The sequence below is a fragment of the Accipiter gentilis genome, chromosome 3 (assembly GCF_929443795.1).
Source record: "Accipiter gentilis chromosome 3, bAccGen1.1, whole genome shotgun sequence".
Lineage (NCBI taxonomy): Eukaryota > Metazoa > Chordata > Aves > Accipitriformes > Accipitridae > Astur > Astur gentilis.
In genome coordinates, this window is record NC_064882.1 from 22,862,433 (window position 1) to 22,884,662 (window position 22,230).

The 22,230-nt window shown below is 39.5% G+C and overlaps 1 protein-coding gene across 1 annotated transcript; it reads right to left on the minus strand.

Moving 5' to 3' along the window:
- Positions 1–494: 494 nt before the first annotated feature.
- Positions 495–20,430, minus strand: KLB (klotho beta). Its single transcript, XM_049792133.1, has 5 exons — positions 19,650–20,430; positions 10,786–11,293; positions 5,865–6,133; positions 3,127–4,270; positions 495–1,313 (listed from the first exon to the last, which is right to left on the minus strand). Exons 1-5 carry the CDS (start codon positions 20,385–20,387, stop codon positions 952–954), a joined length of 3,021 nt encoding a protein of 1,006 aa, XP_049648090.1. The 5' UTR covers positions 20,388–20,430; the 3' UTR covers positions 495–951.
- Positions 20,431–22,230: the final 1,800 nt, after the last annotated feature.

Below are 22,230 nucleotides of genomic sequence, written 5' to 3' on the forward strand. Positions count from 1 at the left end.
GTCCCTGAAAAGTTTAAATGAGAGAGGAGATTCGTTTGTCCTTTAAGACCATTATGCCTGGGTTGGTAGCTTTTGTTTAATGCAGCAATAGCAATAAACTCATGGTTTTATCCCACCCATGGCTTGCACTGGCATTTGACCAGAGCTAAGATGATAATGTGTATTTATTTCTATGAAAAAGTGCAATTTAGAATTATATTCATCACTCTCTAGAGTAGATTAATAGTTACTATTTATTTTGATGCTCTCCGCTAGTAAAAATTTTTATGGCTGCCTCATTTTGGAGATAAAAAATAGTGATTGTATATTATTTTGACTTGTCTCCTGTGGGTCCAGTTACATTTGCTTAAAAACATCTGATGTCTGCTTCACCCAATATGTAAGAGATAGGGGTATGTTTGTTGATAATGGAGTTAACTTGGATTTGTTCTTTAGAGGTACCTTCAGAAGCTGGCCCAGGACATTTCATTCTTGGTGGTGTACTTAGTTGAAAGTTTGTGGGTTTTAGTAACACTTTTATTTGTAAACCCTAACAACTGCAGTTTCATGCTCAGCAGCACTCATAACATGAATATTCATCACCAGATGCTTTGGTCCAGAGGTTCATAGAAAAGTGCATATCAGTTCTCGCAGCTTAATATCTCTTTTCAAGTCACACTGTTTGAAAGGTTATTCCAAGGCACAGGAGAGTCATAAAATATTCTTTTCTTTTAACTAGAGGAATTTATCTTCTGTGTACAGTAGGTGGATAAAAGTAATTTCACCAGAAACAAATGTCGTCATAGCTCTTCTTCCTGTGCATATGATTACTTCACGTTTTTGAACTAAATGCTTGGTGTGTATAACTGGAGTGACTCACACAGTGCTTTTCTACAGTTGTCTGATCTGCATCGTCCACTGTAGAATGCAAACAGCAATGGATCTCACTGAAAGTGGGCTTGTACCCCCTTTTTAAAATGAAACACAGATGCACTGGTTGCTTTTTGCCTTAAAACGTTTTCTTCTTTTCCTTTTGTGAAAAACAATAATGGTTAAAAGCAAGATGAGGGTAGAGAAAAGGCAGCAGGCAAAGAATATTAGTGGCTTCTTCTGAGAAACAAACAAGCAGAAGCTACACTGCTTTTCTTGGTTGGAGGGATCGCAGGCTGAATAGTCAGCAGGAAAGCCATTGTTGCTTATCAGGTTATTGTAAAATTTTATTGAAGGCTTTCCTTTTGAATCCGAAGTGAAGAATCCAAATCTGGGCTTAGATTTTTCTTCAGTCAGCTTAAATGCGTAGTAGCCTTTAATCTTGACTTTATCAATGTAGTATGCTGGGAAGGGAAAAAAACCCAAAACAATTCAAATGTTAATAAAACCTTGTATGACATGCAAACTTTCTGGTAATGAGTTCAGATTTCAAATGATTCATCCATCAATTAAAAAAGTGTAATTGCATCATAAAATATTTACTTACAGCTTCTAATAATACTTGGCTGTCTTAATTAAGTAGAAATAGTGCATCACTGTTTTAAAAAAAAATTTAGAAATTGGGAATTTTTTGGACCTCCACTGTGAAAGCTGGATTTGAACAGGGTTTGAGCTGGGAGCTTCTTTCCTGGGAAAAGCCAGATGCTGTTCTTTACTGAACCCAGCTGCGATGACTCGAGGGGAGCAGCCACTCACCTCTGCCATGAGAGGAGCTTTCTGAAAATGCCTGCCCTGCTCCAAACCCAGCTGCTCAGCCCTGCATTGTGCATGACTGTTACACCGCTGCACCCAAGTGTTGGGTGAAGACACTTCAATGAAATCATAAATAGCAGTCCTTGGTGAGTAAACTTCTCTCCAATTCATGTGTAAGCAGAGAGCACAGTTGGGGATGTGACCCAGATTAAGCAAGAACATTGTAAATTGGGGGGATCTTTCTGTGAGCACTATGAAGTGTGATGCTATCTGAAAATTAAAATAGGAATACTACAATGAAGGGCCCTTTAAACAACCTTTTCCTTTAATAACTTATTTCCTTTAATAACTTACTGTTCTTTTGTTTGCAGTATGAAAATAGAGTGGAAAATAGATCAGCAAATGCTCATTAGTCTTATAGTAATTGAGAAAGAGCTAAGCACTGGAGGGGGAATGCTCTGTTTCTTGTTAGTATCCAAAAGTAATCTGAAGCCATGCTTAGCCGTGAGTAAGACCTGTCTCATTTTTTTTACGTAGCTAGCTACTAGAGAGGAGAAACCAGGATATGTAGGCTATGTTTGGGGACAGGTGCCTCAGAAGAGCTTTTAGATGTGCCATGTCCTGTTCAGGTCACTCGCTAGTGCTCACCAATAGGGAATAGTGAGTGCAGGGATGTATTGTATGCCTTGTTTTGGCTGTATGGTTCAGGTACCGAGGCCCTTCTGGTATCCTGTGGCGCTCTGCTTTCCGTTTAAGGTTTGCTTGCAGGAAGAGGGGTGAGAGGAATGAGGTCCCTGCAACATTTCTTATACAATAAGCTATTGCTGAAGATGATTGCCTTGAACATTTTTGTCCTCTACATAACTTATTAATTCTCTAAAGTGAAGAACTAGATTTCTGTAGGTGCCCAGGAGAAAGCAAGTAGTGGAACAGGAACTAGAGTCTGACTCTCCCTTCAACAGCAGCTCCTTAAAAATCTGGTGACCTGCTGTATTTCTTCTGTATGTCCCTCCAGGTCTCCTTGGACTTGGTTGTGCTTTCCTGACCAATGACTCTAGTTCAGCAAGCAAGTAAGGAGGCTCTGGCCTTTTTTTGTAGACTAGGAATTAAGAGTTGTCTCTTGAGAGTTGTTGGTCTGAAGTGCCATCTCCTGCTAACTTCTGAATACCTACTCTGCTGTATACACATGCCCAGATGGCTTCTCACATGGTTTAAATGGGAAGCAGCCGTGGCTGCGTTTCACGTGAGGGGCTTGATGTCATTGCTTTGTGTTGTATCTGCCCTGAGTGTGACTGCAGACTCAGGCCCCTCAGGGGACTGAATGCTGATGTCCAGTTTCTGCGTCTCAACCAGAGCTGCTTGCTCTGTCTAGGGCAAGTCTTAGCTGCTTGGGAATGCTTAAGGAACGCCTGGGTCTGTGCCACGGAAATGGCTCTGGGGAACTTAAATCTATCATATACTCACCTTTTAAAACCTCTTGTACGTATTTTCCCAAGTAATAATTTCGAAGTTCATCGTTGTCTAAGGACTGGTCATCTATTCCATTTGCTGTGATGTAAATATCGATGTCACCGTAGGTTTTTTTAATCCACCCGAGAACTTTGCGCATTCCCCAAGGCACCACTGCCAAACGAGAAGGGGAGCTCAGGCAGGTGATATCCTGCAGAAATTGAATGTCACGATCAAATTCATACTGGCTCCCATTCTGAGGTTCATGAATCACAAATCTGGTGGTGAAATGATTCAGCGCATAAAAGTCAGCTGCACCTTTGACAAGTTGCTTTTCCTCACTTGTGAAAGATGGCAACGAAGAGTACGAGAGGCCTTTTCTATTTTTAAAGCCAATGTATTCCCTCATAGTAGCTGGATAGTCCCCAGTTTTAAATATGGGATCGGCAAACCAGCCTATTTCAAACTGAAGAAACCTGTTGGCAGCTTTTGAATGAGATTCAAAGTAGGGGTTGGCAGGCTCAGCCCAGTCTGAATGCAGGGACAGGGACACTTTGCCATACTGAAAGGAACGGTACTGCTCATCGTATATTCTCCAGGCCATGGCATGTGCTATTAATAAATTGTGTGCTGCCTGATATGTATCATTACTGCTCCTATTGTAGACATCGCTTAGCCGGTTAGGCTCGTTTATTGTAATCCAAAGTTTAACCAAATCGCCAAGTTCCCGAAAACATAAAGCTGCGTAGTCTTGAAAAGCATAGGCAGTAGACTGGTTCAACCATCCTCCTGTCTGCAGCAAAGGACCTGGCAGGCCCAGGTAGGCGTGAGTTGGATAATATAAGGTGACCATGGATTGAACGTTGAGTTTCAGTACTTCGCTAATCACGCATCTGTAATACCTAAGAACTTGCCTGTTGACTACTGACAAATCTCCATTGGGTAAAATTAGTGACCAGTCAAGTGCAAATCTGTAATGGGTGACTTTCATTTTTTCCAGGAGGTCAAGTTGCTTTTTAATACTGACAAAATCTGTGCACTGTGCTGGTCGGGTTTTTAGTTTCACCCCTTCAACTTTGTGCAGGAGCCCATCTCCTGTGATGTTCCAGAGGTACAGGCTAGAATCACAGAACTGCGGTGAGGAAGCCACGGATTCTGCCTGTGAAAATAAAAATGGTATGTTACAATGGGGTTTAATTAAATGAATGCCTGCTCATAGTCTGCATTTCTGCCTGTGTTTGGCTGTAGGATGACTGCTGGATGTCAGGAGGTCCTGCTTAGTTGCTCTGAGGGGAAGAGAATAACTGACTCACCTATATGGGCTTTGTCTGTGGTCATCATCTTACCCGTTCTGTTCCTTCATCTACAGAAAACTAAAATTGCACTCTCTATTCAGCTACACACTGGCATTTGCCCTGCCACCAGCCTGTACGACATATATTTTCACACAGATGCATCTCCCAGATGGAGTTCACTCTGTGGTCATGCAAACAGCAGTTCTCGCGCAGCTGGCAGGAGAGCAGGGTGGTAAGAACAAGCACCAGGGGGTATATGAGGCAGGCACGGATTATTTTGGCACTGCTGCTTAGATCAACCTTGTGAAACTGTGGCATAGTGTTCCCTGGTCTTACTGATAGTCCTTCTGCCTATGCAAATATTTGACATAATCAGCTTGTAGCATTTAGTTGTATCTTTACTATCTCCTACTAGTTAACAAGGCTCTGTATAGCACATGATTTTTCTTTTTCTATTCCAGTTTTTCAAAATAATTCTTGTAGGATTTGGAATACAATATAGTGAACTTTAAAATATTTGGATTAAATCTGATTTTTTTTTTCTGAGAAAATGGACTTTTCCATGCTGTATATTAACAAAACATACAGAAGCTTTACTTTTTTTCCTATGGTTGTCTGTGAATAGATTAAATTACAGAGTTTTGTTATTTTTTGAGGCTGATGTTCGTCATTGGACTATCTTTCTGTATGCAATGACGAAAAGAGTATCCCAACACTGGCTATACATATGGTTAGCTTATCTACCACATTTAAAGTAGAAATAGGTGCTGTACAAACCAGTTTGGAAAAAAGGCGGTATGTTGCGTTTTCAAATGTGAGCTCAGGTGGTAAAAGGTATATGTGCTGATGTTGGTTATCTTTGCCTGTGGTATAAGTCTTTTTAAAAAATGGCTTGTTACCCACTTGTCTTAAGTGGCACTCGAGCTCAACCCAGGAATCTGTTTCTGCCTCGTTCAGTAGCTTTAGACGAGACCTCAAGCCTGCAGGTAGCTCTGCTCCCACCAGCGTAACTACCTTGTCCCTGCCCTGTGCCACCCTCTGTCACACTGTCGCAGGCATTCCTGTGGTCACACTGCGAACTGGATTGGGAAACTCCCCTGGTTGAAAAATAACCCAGGAACAATCGGTTGGGGTCAACTTCTTGGTCTGAAATTCCCTAATCTGATCTGCCACATGGAGATGCAAGCAGAGGGAAGGCGAGGGAGGGCCAGCCAGCCGTGGAAGGGCTCCTACAGTGGGGTCTGCTGCTGCAGGAGCACCCAGCACTCTGTGATTAGCTCACCCAAGAACCTGTAAAGTACATAGAACTGAACCTATGCAATTATGGCTAGGTTTAACTTCTGTTTGCAGTGTGCATTGAGATTCCTGAACGCAGGGTGCCATACACAGTCATTTATTCACAAAGTAAAGTTGTTGATAGCTCTGCCTCCAGCAGTCTTCCCAATATTTTACTCTTACCTTGAGAACAGACTCAGTGATACCCCAGGAGAAGTCACAGGAGAACTGAGCTTGCAAGCTTGGGGTAGACTCCCTTGGGAAGAAGCCATTTTCTCGTATGATTTGTCTATAATAAAGTGCAGATGACTTGGGAATCCTTTCCTTTTTTTCACTTTTGAAATCTACATAAAATAATCCACGCCTGATGTTGTAAGCATGTTGCCATTCAAAGCCATCAAGGAGTGACCAGGCTGTGTAACCAAACACATCTATGTTGTCGTATTTAATAGCTGTGTAAGAGAAAGTAACATCCATGAGTCTTATATTTAGAACTCTAACATATATAAGGGAGATTTATAAGAAAGGTCTATTCACTTTGAAAATCTTGAGGGTTTTCTCAACACTCATAGGGTTGTTGGCCCATTGTAATTCATTGTAAAACTGTGACAGACATTATATAAGTCTTTATTCATTAAAAAAAATATGTACATCACTAGTTCCTTAAGAATTTAAATTACTGTAGGATGCTTTATTTCTGCTCTGACCAAACATGTAATTTTACACCACATCCAGATTTTAAGTTGCATTTGATGATTTGTAAGTAATATATGCCAATAAAATTAGAGAATCGTGACTGAAAATTAAGGGTGCAACAGTTGATCTAGTTTGTGACTTTGTATTTGTCATGGAGCTAAAACTCTCTACCTTTATTTGAAAGATCTCTGCAAGCTCTAACATTTAGGAATGTCTATTCGGCTTCTAAATTGAAAAATTAAATGTGTTATTATGGGACGTGTTATAACTTTAGAAGAAGCTGGGTTGATCAACCCAGAGACTGAAGTGCTTGATTTATTCACAGAATGGGTGCAGCGCGTGTGTTTTTTCAAGCAATCTTAATGTCCCTCCACCTTGCAAAGGAGTATACATAAAATCTTTTACATATTTGAGAAGGGTGACAAAATGACTGCTTTCTTGGACACGGAACCCGATTCACCAGGAGGGGCAGCAGAACTTCCAGAGCAGCTTCCCGCTGGACACCAACTAAAACCAGCATTTATTACCTATTTACAGTGTGTGCCAGTTGGCAGCCTGGACAAAAAAGTCCAAACCCCATGGTCAGTCAAGTTAGCTGCCTGTTGCCAGCTTTAAGATAGGAAATAATGAAGAATAACTCTTCATGTTAACCATATAAGAGCTGGAATATCAAGAGCAAAGCAGTGACCAAGTGGGGTTACTGAGGATTTTGACACAGGCACAATGACAGCCATATTTTACCTGTAGTCCACTGAGAGTAAGCCAAGGGATAAAGATGAAGTAGTCTGATTTAAAGCTCTATTTTTGTCCAATATTGCTTTGCCTTATTTTCTCAGGACATTTCACTTCGCATAATTTTGTATTTCCACTCAACTTCTTTGTGTTAGTCACACCATGCTGCAACTTCAGCAGGAGGCAGTTTTGTACAGTACTTGTATTCATGCAGCAGAGTAACAAGGTATCCAGCAGTACTGTCAGAGTCTGGCATGGTATTTTACTAGCTGCTGGATGACAAAATCATAAAGCCCAAGAGCTTGTAATGTAAGTGTATGAGAAGCTGATGGACAAGGCCAGAATATTGGTACGGTTGTGAGGGAATGTTGCAAAGCAATACAAGGGCAAGTATTTTTCAAGAAAAACAACTTCTAAATATTAGGGAAACTGTGGGAGAAAGTAGAAAAATGTCTGCAAATATCAATTGCAAAACACAGAGGTGGAGAATGATGTAGAGGACAAAGAGATAGGCCAGAAGGGCCTTCCAAGTAAAGATGAGTACTTCATGTCTGCAGTGAGGAAGGTTGAACAAATGGAATTAGACATACAGGGACAGCATAAGTGACAACTGAGGAAAAATATTTTTTTCTAGAAGCACACTGAATGGATGGGGGCTAAGTTTAATTGTCAAAGCAAAAGAAGCTGTGGTACTCAGGATAGTGCATGCCTAGATGGGAATTTTTGGCTGTTTAAATGGGTAGCGCTATTTTATGTATATTGTGTTAAGAAGAATTAATAGTTAGGCAGGTGAGAGGTAGAGATCCTGTGGATCAGCGTGAGACTATGTTTGTAGCATTGCCTGCAGTGGCAGTGAAAGGAGAGGGCAGAAACAGAAGTCAGGATCCTCACTGAATGTTAGAGTGGGGATGAGAATATCCTCCCAAAAACCAAGGGGATGGCTGAGGGCAGGAACAAGGGGGCTGAAGGTAGAAGAGGTCAGGGGTTAATTAAGCTCCCTGTGTCACCAGAGGTGACATCCACAGAAGGAAATCTCAAGGCATTTCTGTGTCTGCTATAGGTGAAGCCTTGGAGTCCTTCTGCAGAAATAATAGTTTCAGCATTGACAAGTGTATGCATGCCACTAAGAAGCTGTTGTTTCAATTGCATCCTTGTATGATAATTGAGGTCAGTTCATTGCAATGGTAATGTTATACATCACATATTTTCATGACTCACAGTGCCGTGAGTTACAGACATACAGTATAAAGTTTACAGCACTCTCCTTGAACACACACACACAAGAGTATAGCTCCCTGTAGGCTGTTACATGCTATCTTAACAGCCACCGTGCCATTACAATTTGGCCTGTATAAGTGATGTTTTGAGGTTAACATGATGTAATTGATTTTGCTGCGAACAGCAAATTTATACTTGACTTCTCTGTAAGTAAAAATAGGAAAATATGTTCCACACAGTATTAATGATCAGACAAATTAAGGTTTGCTTCACAAAAAATGCATTAGTTATGCAAACTGTATTTTGAGGCAGAAGTTGAAGTATCTGCATACGTGAAAACATAGATGACAATTCTTGAGAAGTAGCTATTGGTTGAACATTGACCAAGTATTTCAGAAGCCTGAATCCATGGATGGTTATTGCAGCCATGTCTGCTGCAGAGGATTAAAAAAATTCAACACACCATGGATTTTCTTATGTACGTGTCCAGAAATCTACCTGTTCCACACCTCCAAATCCAGGCCTGCATCTATACTTTCCTGCTGTGTCACTGCAGTATTTAAAATATCGTAAGCCAAATACTGGAATGTAACCTCCTCAAAATGTGGAAAAGGCAGGACCTATCTGGGTGATTCAATGATTGGGACAAGGGGATCGAGTGTACCCTCAGTAAGTTTGCAGATGACCCCAAGTTGGGCAGGAGCATTGATCTGCTTGAGGGTAGGCAGGCTCTGCAGAGGGATCTGGACAGGCTGGATCGATGGGCTGAGGCCAATTGTGTGAGGTTCAACAAGGCCAAGTGCCAGGTCCTGCATTTGGGTCACAACAACCCCATGCAGCACTGCAGGCTTGGGGAGGAGTGGCTGGAAAGCTGCCCGGCAGAGAAAGACCTGTGGGTGCTGGTCGACAGCCGGCTGAATACGAGCCGGCAGTGTGCCCAGGTGGCCGAGAAGGCCAACGGCATCCTGGCCTGTATCAGAAATAGTGTGGCCAGCAGGAGCAGGGAGGTGGTTGTTCCCCTGTACTCGGCACTGGTGAGGCCGCACCTCGAGTCCTGTGTTCAGTTTTGGGCCCCTCACTACAAGAAAGACATTGAGGTGCCAGAGCGTGTTCAGAGAAGGGCAACCAAGTTGGTGAGGGGCCTGGAGCACAAGTCTTATGAGGAGCGGCTGAGGGAGCTGTAGTTGTTCAGTCTGGAGAAAAGGAGGCTGAGGGGAGACCTTATCGCTCTCTACAACTACCTGAAGGGGGTTGTAGTGAGGTGGGTGCTGGTCTCTTCTGTCAAGTGACTAGTGATAGGACGAGAGGAAATGGCCTCAAGTTGTGGCAGGGGAGGTTTAGGTTGGACATTAGGAAAAATTTCTTTACTGAGAGGGTTGTCAGGCATTGGAACAGGCTGCCCACGTAGATGTGGCACTTAGGGACATGTTTAGTGGTGGACTTAGCAGTGTTAGGTTGACAGTTAGACTCGATGATCTTAAAGGCCTTCTCCAACCTAAATGATTCCATGATTCTATGATTCTGTATCACACAGTTGCACTATGTGAAGTTTGCAATTTGAACCAACTTTCAATATATCTCAATAATCTTCATTTGGAGCTTAATTAGGTTTATTGGTGATACAGTGCTTCCTGACTTGGTGTCAGAGTAAACGATTACTCATGCTTTCCCTTTTCTGAGGATAAGAAAGGTTTTGTAAAGGGTTCTGAGCCATTCCGTCACTGCAGTGTGGCATCAGCAGTGGGACAGCCTGCTGGGAGCATGGCTCTCAGGACCAGCAGCTGTCCCTCTCCCGGCGCCAAACTTACAAACTGGGTGATGGGGAAGAGAAATACTAATTTTGCAGAGGCTTTAGGTTCTAACAGCATTTATATTCCATAGAAAATTAAATCTTTTGCCTTCAGACGGCACCCCTGTACACTTTATGAACAGCAAATACCAAGATTAAAAGTGTGTCTTTAAAACATATTTTCCGTTTGGTGTGCAATAATCCTGAAGAATGATTGCCCTTCTCCTGCTGATTTCCTTCGCACATTTTATGTTGGAGTAGGACCCCAACTTGGCAATGACAGTCTGTAGTCACTGTCTTGTTTCCCTGCTGACAAGGTATGTACCTGCACAACAGTTTTACAGTTGGGCTGCCAGCAGTGAAAAGTGATATCCAATAGATTTGTTTTTATTAATTTCTGCCTCAGTTTTGCACTTATTTAGTTTTAAAATCAAACACAGATGTTGGACTTCAGCTTCCTGGGACAGGGACTATGGGCTTTTTCTGTGTTTGTACAATACCTAGTACCAGTAGATCCTGATCCATGACTTGTACTCATGCAGTATAAATAATTAGTTATTAACTTAGTTGCCATTATCTCTTTAAAAAACACACAATTAAACCATTACAGAACTAAATATCAAAAGATCTTAAAAAGCTCTCTGAAAACCCAACAATTTGTGTACAAACCTTGTAAAACCTTATTAATGAAGTTTTTCATCATGTAGATGGCTGTGGTGTCATCTGTTTTCACATGGCTGTCAGTGAACCAGCCATTCTCTGCAATCAAGATTCGAGGACTGTTGTATTCCAGTTTAATCCAGTTCAGTACTTCCCTCAAATTCAGTGACAAATTTTGTCCCATTTTTGGTAGAGTGTTTGGAGGTTTAAAGTTATTAGGACCAAAGGAAAATGCAAAGAAGTCAGCTGTACCCTTTATGTAGTTTTTCTCATCCTCAGTAAAGCGTGGCAAAAATGAGAATTCATTTTTCAGTTCTTCTGGATAATCACCGTCCCCATGGATGGGTTTAGCAAACCATCCAAGTACTCTGTCCATAGACTGCTGACATTTAGAAATGTCCAAAGCATCTTCTGACTTGTTAGGTTCAATCCAGTGGGATCCCAATACTATGGACATCATCCCCTTCTGATACGGTTGAAACTGTTTTTTGTAGTTATGCCAAACTTTTGCATGAGCCTGATGAGAGAAAAATAGCATTAAATTGTAACTCTAATAAATCTGTGTGCATCAGCAGCTAGACAGGCAGGTAGCTGCATCTGATTCACTGCAGACTTCTATGGAAATATTAACAAACATTTAAGGTGTGCTAATTACCCTGCACAGCTGTAATGGGCAATTACTGTTATACTACAAGGTACCTCAAGATGATGGTAATGCTCAGTATCTCATGTGGGCTGTTCCTACGACACATTAAGGCTGTGGCTCTTTGCCTTTTAACATAGGTCTGAATTTCACAAGAGGTCTCAGCAGGGATGTGAGTAGCTGTTAAATGGACACTTTGGGACTAAACAGCTGTTAATGGTGGGATCTGAACTGTGTGATCTAGACAGTCCCATCTAGGTCTGTCTTTGTCAAGCAGTGATTGCTGGTATGGTTAAAATATTAAACCATCTTTACAATTGTTCCATAATTTATGCATTTCAAATGATGTTTCCTTTGTCAGTGTTGGCTCTTTGCTATTAACTGCTTTGTGCTATGGGGGTTACCTGGATTTACTCTGATCAAACTGGGTCCACCCTATCCCTTTTCTTGGGATACACTTAATTTGTTTTAGTTTGGCCTAATCATACGAGTAAGTGTTCAACTTTTGATGTTTGCACAGTCCCTAAATGTAAAAACTTGCAGAAAGGACCCAGTGGCAAAGTTTGAACCCAAATGTCAAGTCTCACAGTTCTGTGTGAGAATTTTGATCCAGGATTTTAGTTAATTTCTTCTTTGAAGCCACTATAATAATAATTTTTCTGACAGTACATGCAATAGCACAGAATGAAGCTTATTCATTTTAAGTAGAGAGCAACAACACTTTGGTTTTAAAAGGAAATTTGGCAGCAGTATCTCGTAAGATCTGTTGGGTATGGCATGTTTTATTACTCATAATCAGCTGAATATTGACTGCCTTAGGACAGACAGAAGTTTTGCTATTCATGGTAGTGACAATGAAAGCATACCTTGTATCACATATTAATTCCATTTTTTCTGATTATCATCATGTTTTAGAAAGCTTAACATTGACACACACCAGAATTACCATCAAATGTCATGTTGTTAATTACTTAAATAAGAGAATACAGCAGTCAAAATTTACACAAAAAAAAGGAATACAAGGGAGACTGAGGAACCATTAGCATTGTCAAAGTCCCATAGGAAAAGGGGAGAGCTAGGGTGTCAGAGAAGGGTGACTCTGGATTGCAGCATGAATTACACCGAGGATCTGACACAGGGGAGGGGAGCTGACCTCTCCCAGCTGAGCAGTTGTCAAGTAACTCAGGGTTTACCTTATTCCTGAAGTGTGACTTTATACTCTTAAGCTGGAAAGAAAATAACTGTTTGCACCCAGAAAAAACATTGAGAAGCATTGTGAAACACTTCAGAGTGCCGAGTTAAGACTGACATCATTACCAAGCCAAACAGCATTGCTTACCTTTGACAATAATTTCAGTTAATTTATCTAGAAACACACAGCCTTGACAGTTTAAAAAAACAAAAGACCTGATGTCAGGTAGATATTTGGTTAAGCTAGGGAGTACCAAAGAATTACAGTCTGTGAAATTTTGTGTATCAGTTGTTTATGGTTTCTAAGGTCATGCTCGTAACATTTGTTCAAGGTCTGTCTTTGAAAACACTGATAAAGTAACATTAACCTTTGAAATGCAGGTTCTGTAGCTGAAAAGGGAAGTCAGCAAAACTGTACTCATGAGGCCAATTGGAAGATACAGTTAAAATACTATAAAAAAAGAGTACTTACCAGTCTCATCAGAAAATTAAAGTGGCCAGTGCCATCTCCTCAGTTACCCTCACTGTCCTTTCCCAAAGGTCTAGCCTGGGATGGGTGTTGGGGCCAGGCTTGCTTTGTTCTCTGCCTCTAGTGATTTCTCACCTGGTTGGTATTTTTTTTTTTTTTTCCAGACACAGGCTACTAACACCACTGTTTAATCAAAGGTATATAGTTGTGTTGGCTTAACAAGAAAAACCCTGCTGAAGGCAGCTGTATTACACACAGTGCCAAGTAGCATGACAATAGCACCAGGTAGATCTTAGCAATCACACATTTCCAGATGAAGTGGAGAAAGATGGCTTTGCCAAAACCCAACTAATTAGAATGCAATATTGACATATAAAAGACAATCAGGGACAACTCATTGTATTCATATGCATCTTCAGGAGGTTGATTAGAAGAAAGTAAAGTTACTATTAAAAATACTCTCTATAGTAGAGAATACAGCCACAATTCTACAGCAGTAGACCTCAAGTAAAAATAAGTACATTTAATATGAGTCAAGATCCCCATACACAAATTCATATGTGTCACTGATGTCTGTTAATTCTGAGGGTTAACTCTACTGAAAAAAAAAAGGTCACTCTCTATAGTAAGGGTTTTTACAGACTTAGTAGAGACAATAGTATTTGCTTGCCTATAATTCTGTTTCGAATTGTTAATTATCTGTAAAGCAGCTTAACATTCTCAGATGGAAGGTGTTCACTAAGTGCAAACTATTGTTGATGGAATCAACAATACATAATATGTTTTGTAAGACCACATATGAAACAAACATCAATTTAAAAGCTGTAACATACATTGAATTGGCTATTTTGAGTAAATCTTGACTAATCTTTTTTCAGTTAGAGTTTAATCCCTAATCTTTCACTTTCCTTGTTAGATCAAGGACAAATGTCAAGGCTAAGTACACAGTGAAAGCAGGATCAATATTGTGTATTTATTCTAGATACATATGACATTAATTTCAGCATATTTTCCTGGTATTAATACAGAAATTATTCCATAGACTTGAAAGTCACAGAAAGTGCTACGTCAGTTAGTATTAACCATGTAAAAAGGCTAGATAAGTCAATTTAATAAAATCAAGACAACAGTATTGTTCTCTCTTCTCGAAATATTCTCATACCCCTTCAGACTATAATCCTGTAATTTATCATGTACATACACAAATAGCTTACTATTGAAAGATCAATACTTTCAAATTTTTAAGATATCTTGAAGTCAAGCAATTTTCCTTGAATGTCTCAGCAATGAGCACACAAAACAATGTCAGGGGTATATGGAGTTATTTTAGTGTGCTGGAGAGCAAGAACATTTAGGAAAACTAGAATTTAAAAAATGCTAATAAAATGATTCTGGCTTTGCGTTTGTTTGTTTTTTAAACCATGAAGAGCTAGAATACAGAATCTGATGATGATGGTGTTAAACATCACTTTAGAAGAATGGTAGGTGTGTGTGGCTTATTTGGAAAGTATATTTCAGTTAAAGGCCCTTTTGGTCTGTGGTAAAGATGTCACGTAGTCAGTAGAGCTAAAGCCCTTATTTTGCAAACTGACTCTGAAGCTCAATCCTTGTGAAGAAAAAAAGGGCTCTTGAGATGTACACAACTAAATTTCTAAGAGCACGGTTTGAAGGACTAAGGCTTTACTATCAAACTTGTTGTATGCTAACCATCTTGCATCTGGATTGTGTTTTTCCTGGTGATTTCCAAGAAGTGTAAGAAAGCTAACCTGAAAACAACAAATCATACAAAAAAAGTGTGAATCAGTGCTGAATTTTACATCATCATTGATGGCTACTATGGTTTGAAAAATCTTCCAGCAAAGACATTTACAAGCACAGTCAATTCTGCTGTCCACCCTAGAGCCGTACTTCATGGATACAGATTTCCCTCCTCCTGTAAGAAATACTGGCACTGCTGTAGCTTCATCTTTCTAGATCCTGAGGAAAGGAGGCCTCTTTGGAAGAAGGGAAGAAAGGGTTGGATGTAGAGATAAGAATTGTTGAATTCACCATTCATTCAGGAGAATTTTTTTTTTTAAGGAGAATGAATTATGGGGCTTCTCTGGGACATGCTCATCCAAAGATCCCAAAGGCAGCAGTGTCTACAAAGAGATCCTGGCATAGTGAGAGCTACCAAAGAGCTGGGAGTAATGCAGCTGGACACAGAGATGAACCTGATCTGTGATGGATCTGTATGGAGACACCATATTTGAAAGGGAATTTATTGCCTTTTACTGGGAGGTGATATGAAGGTGTGTCCATGAAGAAAATTTTCAGGGAGATCTTATTCTGATAGTTTTGTCCTGGGCTTTTCTGCCAGATGAAAAGTAGTGTGAATGATCTTTAACAGGAAAAAAAAAAAAAAAAAAAGGCCCTTTCTGCCTGTTGCATAGCAAAGACAGAACTCTCTGGAGGGCACTGATAGAGAGGACAAAAAGAAGACAGCTTGGATTGCAGTTTGTGATCTTTACAGACCTCAATCTAAATATAAAAGAACATAACTAGATCCAGAGAAAATGGTAATAATATATCAGGTATATATCTCATTTAGCTACAGCCACAATGATTCATCTGCTTTATATTTTCTTGCTTCTTGTCAGATTTATTTACTGTTAAATCAAAGAAATCCATCTAATTTTTCTGTGTGCAGTTTTTTTCTTCTCTGCACCAGTACAACAGCTGCCTCAGGAGCAAGCTCATAGTTTTTGTATCTTCTTTGATGTGTCTTTCAAGTGTTGCATGGCAAGTTACATGTTATCGTTAGCTGTTTTCTGATGTTGCTTTTGTGAAGTACATTCTCCTTTAATGAAGAAAGGAGATGATACACTTTTGATGTCTACTCTCCATCTGGTATAAGATTCCACATGCTCCTCGTGTTACTGGTAATGATCATAAAATTGAACTGAGATTTATCTAAGTGAACCCCTTAGCAATTTATAATTGATAAGTGTCAAATTTTAAATTTCCTATTAATTTCCATGGAAGTAGTATCAGGTCTTTTAAAATGATCAGTGGCAATTATTACTCTCTGTGTATGAATAGCATGCAAATATGTTTTTTAAATTGAAATTTTGAGTTCTTCTGTGGGTTATTTTCCCCACATGGATCTCCTAAGCACACTGCTTAGCAGCCTTTGCTTCCATGTTCACCAGCCCCCTTTATGGGTCTTGAATAGCAAGACCCATGTAAAAGGCAGAACTGTAAGCAGATGTATCTGGGGCATTCTCTTAAAAGGATGCAAGGCACAGAAGGAAAGCACAGGTAGTAGGTGATACAGCACCTGCAAGGCCTCGTGCTAGCCAACACCATAGGGCTCTAGGGCTTGATGAAAACGGATCAATGCTACTTTTGTTGAAAAGCCTTAATAAGATCATTATCTACCTAATGACCTACCTGCAGTCATTCATGGAAGCAGATAATTTTTTAATCAGTTCTAAAATGCATGGACTTTTTCCTTATGCTAGCCAATTACTTAAGATGCTGGATTTCTTTAGCCTACTAAAATTGATAGTTTAAGAGAAATTTCTTCAGCCCTCTTCTAGAGATGCAAAAATCTCCCACAACTTTCAAACTGTTGTTACAATAAAGTAATCCAAAGTCCAAAAGAGCAGAGGTTTATGGTTTGTTATATTGTTTTTGTGATTCTATGAAACTTAGCTTCAGTTTATGATTGATATATCACATAAAAGCACTCCTTTATATAAAGGGTGATTAGTTTTCACAACACCACAACAACAACAACAGTGCACTGGTAAATGAAACTAAAAGTAGGACTCATGAGAGAGCCTCATTTATGGTTTATCCAAAGGTACTACAAAAAGGCTTAAGAATGATTATTCAGCAATTTGCTATGTAACAGTGATGGCCAGATTAGTTTCTTTTGACCACTACAGACCTGTTTTTCCTCCTCAGCGTATTTCATGGGTGGACCTGGTAATGTACACAGTGTGGCATGGAGAATAATATTGTCTTTCAACAGCCTGTCCAAAAATGATGCCCTGACCTGGATAAGAATGTGGCTCCTCCTAAAGCTGCTGGCATAAATGCGAATCTTTTCAACAACTTTAACAGGCTTTGCTTCACACTGCCAAAACCTGACATTTTTGTTGATCTCTTATTTTTGGGAGGACATTTTTGGTTTGCAGTGGTAAATTAGAAGGTAGCCATAATACAGTGTCTGAGAAATGGATTTGCCTATACCAGTCCTGAAATAAAAAGCCATGTGAAATGTCTTTAAAGAGATATTCTTATAACATTCCTTGCCTCTCAAAGGAGAGACATTTCACAACACATGAATTCTGATTATGCATCAATGCATTATATTATTGTCAACAATACTAAATAAGCTGAAAATTTAGATACCCACAAAAATCTTAGAGAAAGATTCTGGCTAGTTGGCTTGAAACATATAATACCACCTGTGACTTCTGTGGAATGACTGGCTTTAATTACATTTTATTAAGAAAAAAAATAATTTATATATATATATATGAGTTGACTTATGTCAACTGGCTCCTCAAGAGCTTCCATTCCACCTCTAACCCCAAACATCAAACTCCAGTTCCTCAAATACATTGCCACAAATTTGACATTCTTCATAAAGACCTAAAATCTTCAGAAATTTTACAGTGCCACAGGAGAGAACTGCTAATACATTAGGTAATGTTCATGGTGCTGTAAGAAAGTTACAACATGAAAATAATTTCTGCCCCAAAATAATAAAAAAATAGTTAAGGGATTGTGTGTTGCTGAAAGTCTCACCAAGTCTTTCATTTAAGTGATTGATTTTATACTCAGATTCACAGACTTTAAAACTAGAATGAACTATTAGATCAAATCTGAGATTTAAATATTGACTAAGGAACTTAGGTCACTTATTAATTTGTATATCAGACCCAGCTGTGCTTGGCTTCCTGGAACTCTTCAGCAGAGGTGTTGCTCCCTATGTGCTGTGTGCTGCTTACATGGATTTTAGAGAGTGGGAAAACGCAGAGACTGCCTAGCTGGTACCCCAGATTTGATTGTGCCTCTCAGAAATGCAACTAAGCAATGCCACAAATTTACAATGTATCTTTTACGTGTATTATATCAAATATATTTTATATAGCACTTGAAAATTAAAAGAATGATTGAGCATCAGTTCTCTTTGAGATGCTTCACAAATCTCTGTAGTTAAATCATTGTTGTGCTAAGTCTGAAATCAATGACTCAGGATGTTTGATGACTTTTCTATGTGTAAAACTTCTACTGACTGCATTGTGAATTCTCTGAAAAAGAAGGTTCTGCAGGTTCAAGCCCAGAAGCAAATACAAGAAACAGAAATGGTCAGTTGCAGAATATTTTTAACTACTCTGGCAATTAATTTTTTTCTCACATGCATACTTCTTTCTGTAGGACAAATATATTCAGATTTATTTGTTCATTATGTTTCTAATATATGGTAGGTAGTAGAAAAATTCTCTTCGTGACAGCTAGGAATAGTTTGAGCAGGGGGAATTATACTAGCTGCTCTATCAAACAGAAAGAGGACAGAGACCTGCTATGTAAAGTACTTTGAGCACTACAGATGGAAAAAATGCTGTTATTGATATTGTTAATTCTTATCTTGAACTGCTGTTATTGGAAATTGTTTTAAATTATAGCAAGAGAAAATAAGAATATAAGCTCCTATGCATAGGAACTAGCTACTCGATAGAATGAAATTAATCATCTATCAGAGGAGATGCTGTAAACACTGTAATGCTGCGAGAATGCCATGAACAATGTTTGCACTTTTTCCTTAAAAAATATGACCCACTTCAGACTTCTCTTTGTGTTCTTCCCGAAGAAAGAGTACCATGAACTTAGGATGCAGTACTGCAGCTGTTGAAGCTATTGAACATGGGATCAAGCCTTTTGGATGTGTAATTCTGTAGAAGACAGCTGCTAAATAAGACTGACATAAAAATTAAAATACTGAAAACTTCACAGAAATAATGTAATTTTGAAACTCTCAAATACTGAAAAGGATATTTGTTTTCTTCCAAACCCAAGAACTGCTGACCTTGCTAGTTTAGCAATAAACATTTTGCAATATGATCTTACTAAGCTAGAACTAATATTTATATATACATACTCTATTGCTAGTAGAATTGATCCAATATGCAAATGCAAATAAATTTTATTTTAAACTAATAGGATAGTCATTTCGGTGTAGCCGAATGAATGGTCATGTCACTGTGTTTAACTAAGTGGAAAGAATAAAGAAGGAAAATCATGCTCTTTAATAGCCAGATTTTGTAGGCAAAACCTAATTTAAATAAAGTAATAAACAAACACTTTAAAACAAGTAATTACTGAGTCAGCTGTTGTGACAACAACAATAAAATCAACATCAGGAAATAAAAAAAAGACTGCCTTAGCTAAGGGTTATTTCTTGGTGTTTTCACGTTCCTTGATTATTTTTTTTAAGCACTGATTACATGATTGATTCCTCCCATCGTTTCCCATAGCGGTGCAAGATCAGTTTGTAAAAATCTTACTATACTGTACCTTGATCAAATTGTGTCCTACAGAGTAGACGGTTGTTATTTTCCCTCTTTCTCCAGGAGCATGAATACCTGTGCCATACCCATGCCAAGCAACTAAATACGGATTGTGGATTGTAATCCAATACTTAACACGATCCCCAAAGGTCTGGAAGCAAAAGGTGGCATAGTCATTGAAGATATCAATTACTGATTCGTTTTTCCATCCCCCATATTTTTCTTGCAGCATCAAGGGCAGGTCCCAGTGGTACAATGTAACCACAGGGTCCATATTTCTGTAGAGCAGAGAGTCAATAAGGGTGTTATAATACTGGAGTCCTTTTTCATTGGGAGCTGCTACCACTCCAGTAGGAAAAAGCCTTGACCATGAAATTGAAAACTGGTAAAATGTAACTCCCAAAAAATCCAGAGCAGACAAATCTTTGTCCAACAAGGTGTAACTGTCACTGGAGGCGTCTGTGCTGTCAGCGTCCCTGAACTCCGAGTGGACGAAACGGTCCCAGATGGAGGAGCCTTTCCCGTCCTTCCTCCAGCTGCCTTCCACCTGGAAAGCCCCCGTCCCTATACCCCAGAGAAACTCTTTGGGGAAAGTGTCATACAAAAACACCTGTGTTTCACTCACGGGGCTGAAGTGGGGGTCCTTCTTCCACACAGATCTTCCTTCTCCAGCAAACCCAGTAACTATCCTTATGAAGACTAATGTCCAAAAAGCAACAAATCTCTCCAGTCGTTGGCCACACATTATGCCAGTTTATAGTGCCAGTGTTAAAAGTCAGATTTCTTGCACTGATGCTGAAAAAAATCCATTCATTTGCTGGAGTGCCCGCTGTGCAGACTGTCTTCATTTGCCACTAACTGCTGGAGTGTCTTATCAAAGCTTCACTAAAAGCTTGTGATCGTAAAAGCCCTGTCAATGATTAGCCTGAACTGTGAGACCTAGAACAGGTCAGAAAACAGCGTAATTTTTAGGGGGGTGGCCTCTGTATGACCACCGAGACACCTAGCTGGTTTCTTACTGCAGAAAAATAGGTTGCCCAAACAATATAAATGCTAGTACTGAATTTATTTAAAGCTTAGTGATTCGGATGGGAGAATATAGGTGACAGAGGGTGCTAAGAAGCTATCACATCCTTTATTCCTCATGCAGCTGTATTTTGAGGAAACATGACAGAAATATAATTCAGACTACGCAGTCTCCAATTAAAAGGTGATTTACCCTGTCTGTCTAATTGGATGGCTGGAAGGGCAGTGTGTCATTCCTTGGTCCTGTCCTGCTCAAATATCCTCCTTCTGCTGAAAAATTCTCCCTGGACTCATGGGAAATTTTGTTGTGGACAAGAGACATAAGCACATCCCACTAACTATAAAAACACAAAGCAAGTCAATATTTCTTTCAAACACATGCAACTGTTTTTCTATCCTATATAAAAGTCTGCTGTACAGCACTATGTACAGCAGCAGTACAAAATTAACAGGGGTCTGTTCCAGCTCTTAAGCAATTTCTCTGGATTTCTTCAAATAAACACAATTAGCAAAGATAAGTAGCCCCCAAAAATGTTATTTCAGTATTGATTAATTTAACAATCTTGGTATACACAGCTGGGGCAACAGTACAGCGAATATCTTACAGAGCAGTTATGCAATATAACTTCATCTTTTAACATACTTCAAATTACAGCAAAACTACATGTATTGAGATATAGTCAATTTACTCAATACAGTAAGACTGATGCTTATTGTTTTTGCTTTTCTTGAGGTACAGTAATATAAAGTGTATCCACATGTAGACCACAGTTGCTGGAGATTTGCAGAACAAGATAGCAGTGTGACGTAACTTCATATGCAAGAAAGATACACACTGAAATCTGAACATGGGAACAACTTATCACCTAAGTATAGCACTCAGCTTGGATGAATTAGCCCTGCTGGCATGTAAGACATGGAAGTCCACATGGACTGCTGGTCTACTGCTGCCTTACTGCCCCTGCTACCTGTGAGAGCATGCTTGGGGCATTGCATAATGCCATTGAGACATGCCTTTAGTTTAACAATAAAGCTGATTAATCAATAGAAGGTGGAAGACATTTTATTTGTTTGTAAGATAAACAACAAAACCTCAATGCATATTTGTAAGCATTTCTCTGCGGTGCCTTTGGAAGAAGCAGTTTCACCACAGATGGAGAAGAAACCTCCCACTGACATCTTCTGCACTGCAGATCCCTGCTGGTAGGGTAGCCATGCATCTAACACGAGTCTCTCCCACATAACAAACCCAGGCTCCCTCAACTACCTGAAGTAACGAATCCATACTTCTCAGCCAAGATCCTACCAAAGGCAGCTTGGGAAAGAGAGGAGTAGATAGGGACTGTACCAAGTTGGTCTACAGCATATTACTGACATGCTCCTTTTTTATTCTATGGAATAGCATTTTAAAATGTTCATTTGGATATTTATTGCATAAACATAATCCTTCTATTTTAACACTTAAAAGCTTTGATTGTATATATCGTACTTTATGAAAGAAAACCCAAATACAAGTCATCATGGCTGCCACTATACTTCTAAAGCAGTTAGTTACCATGATA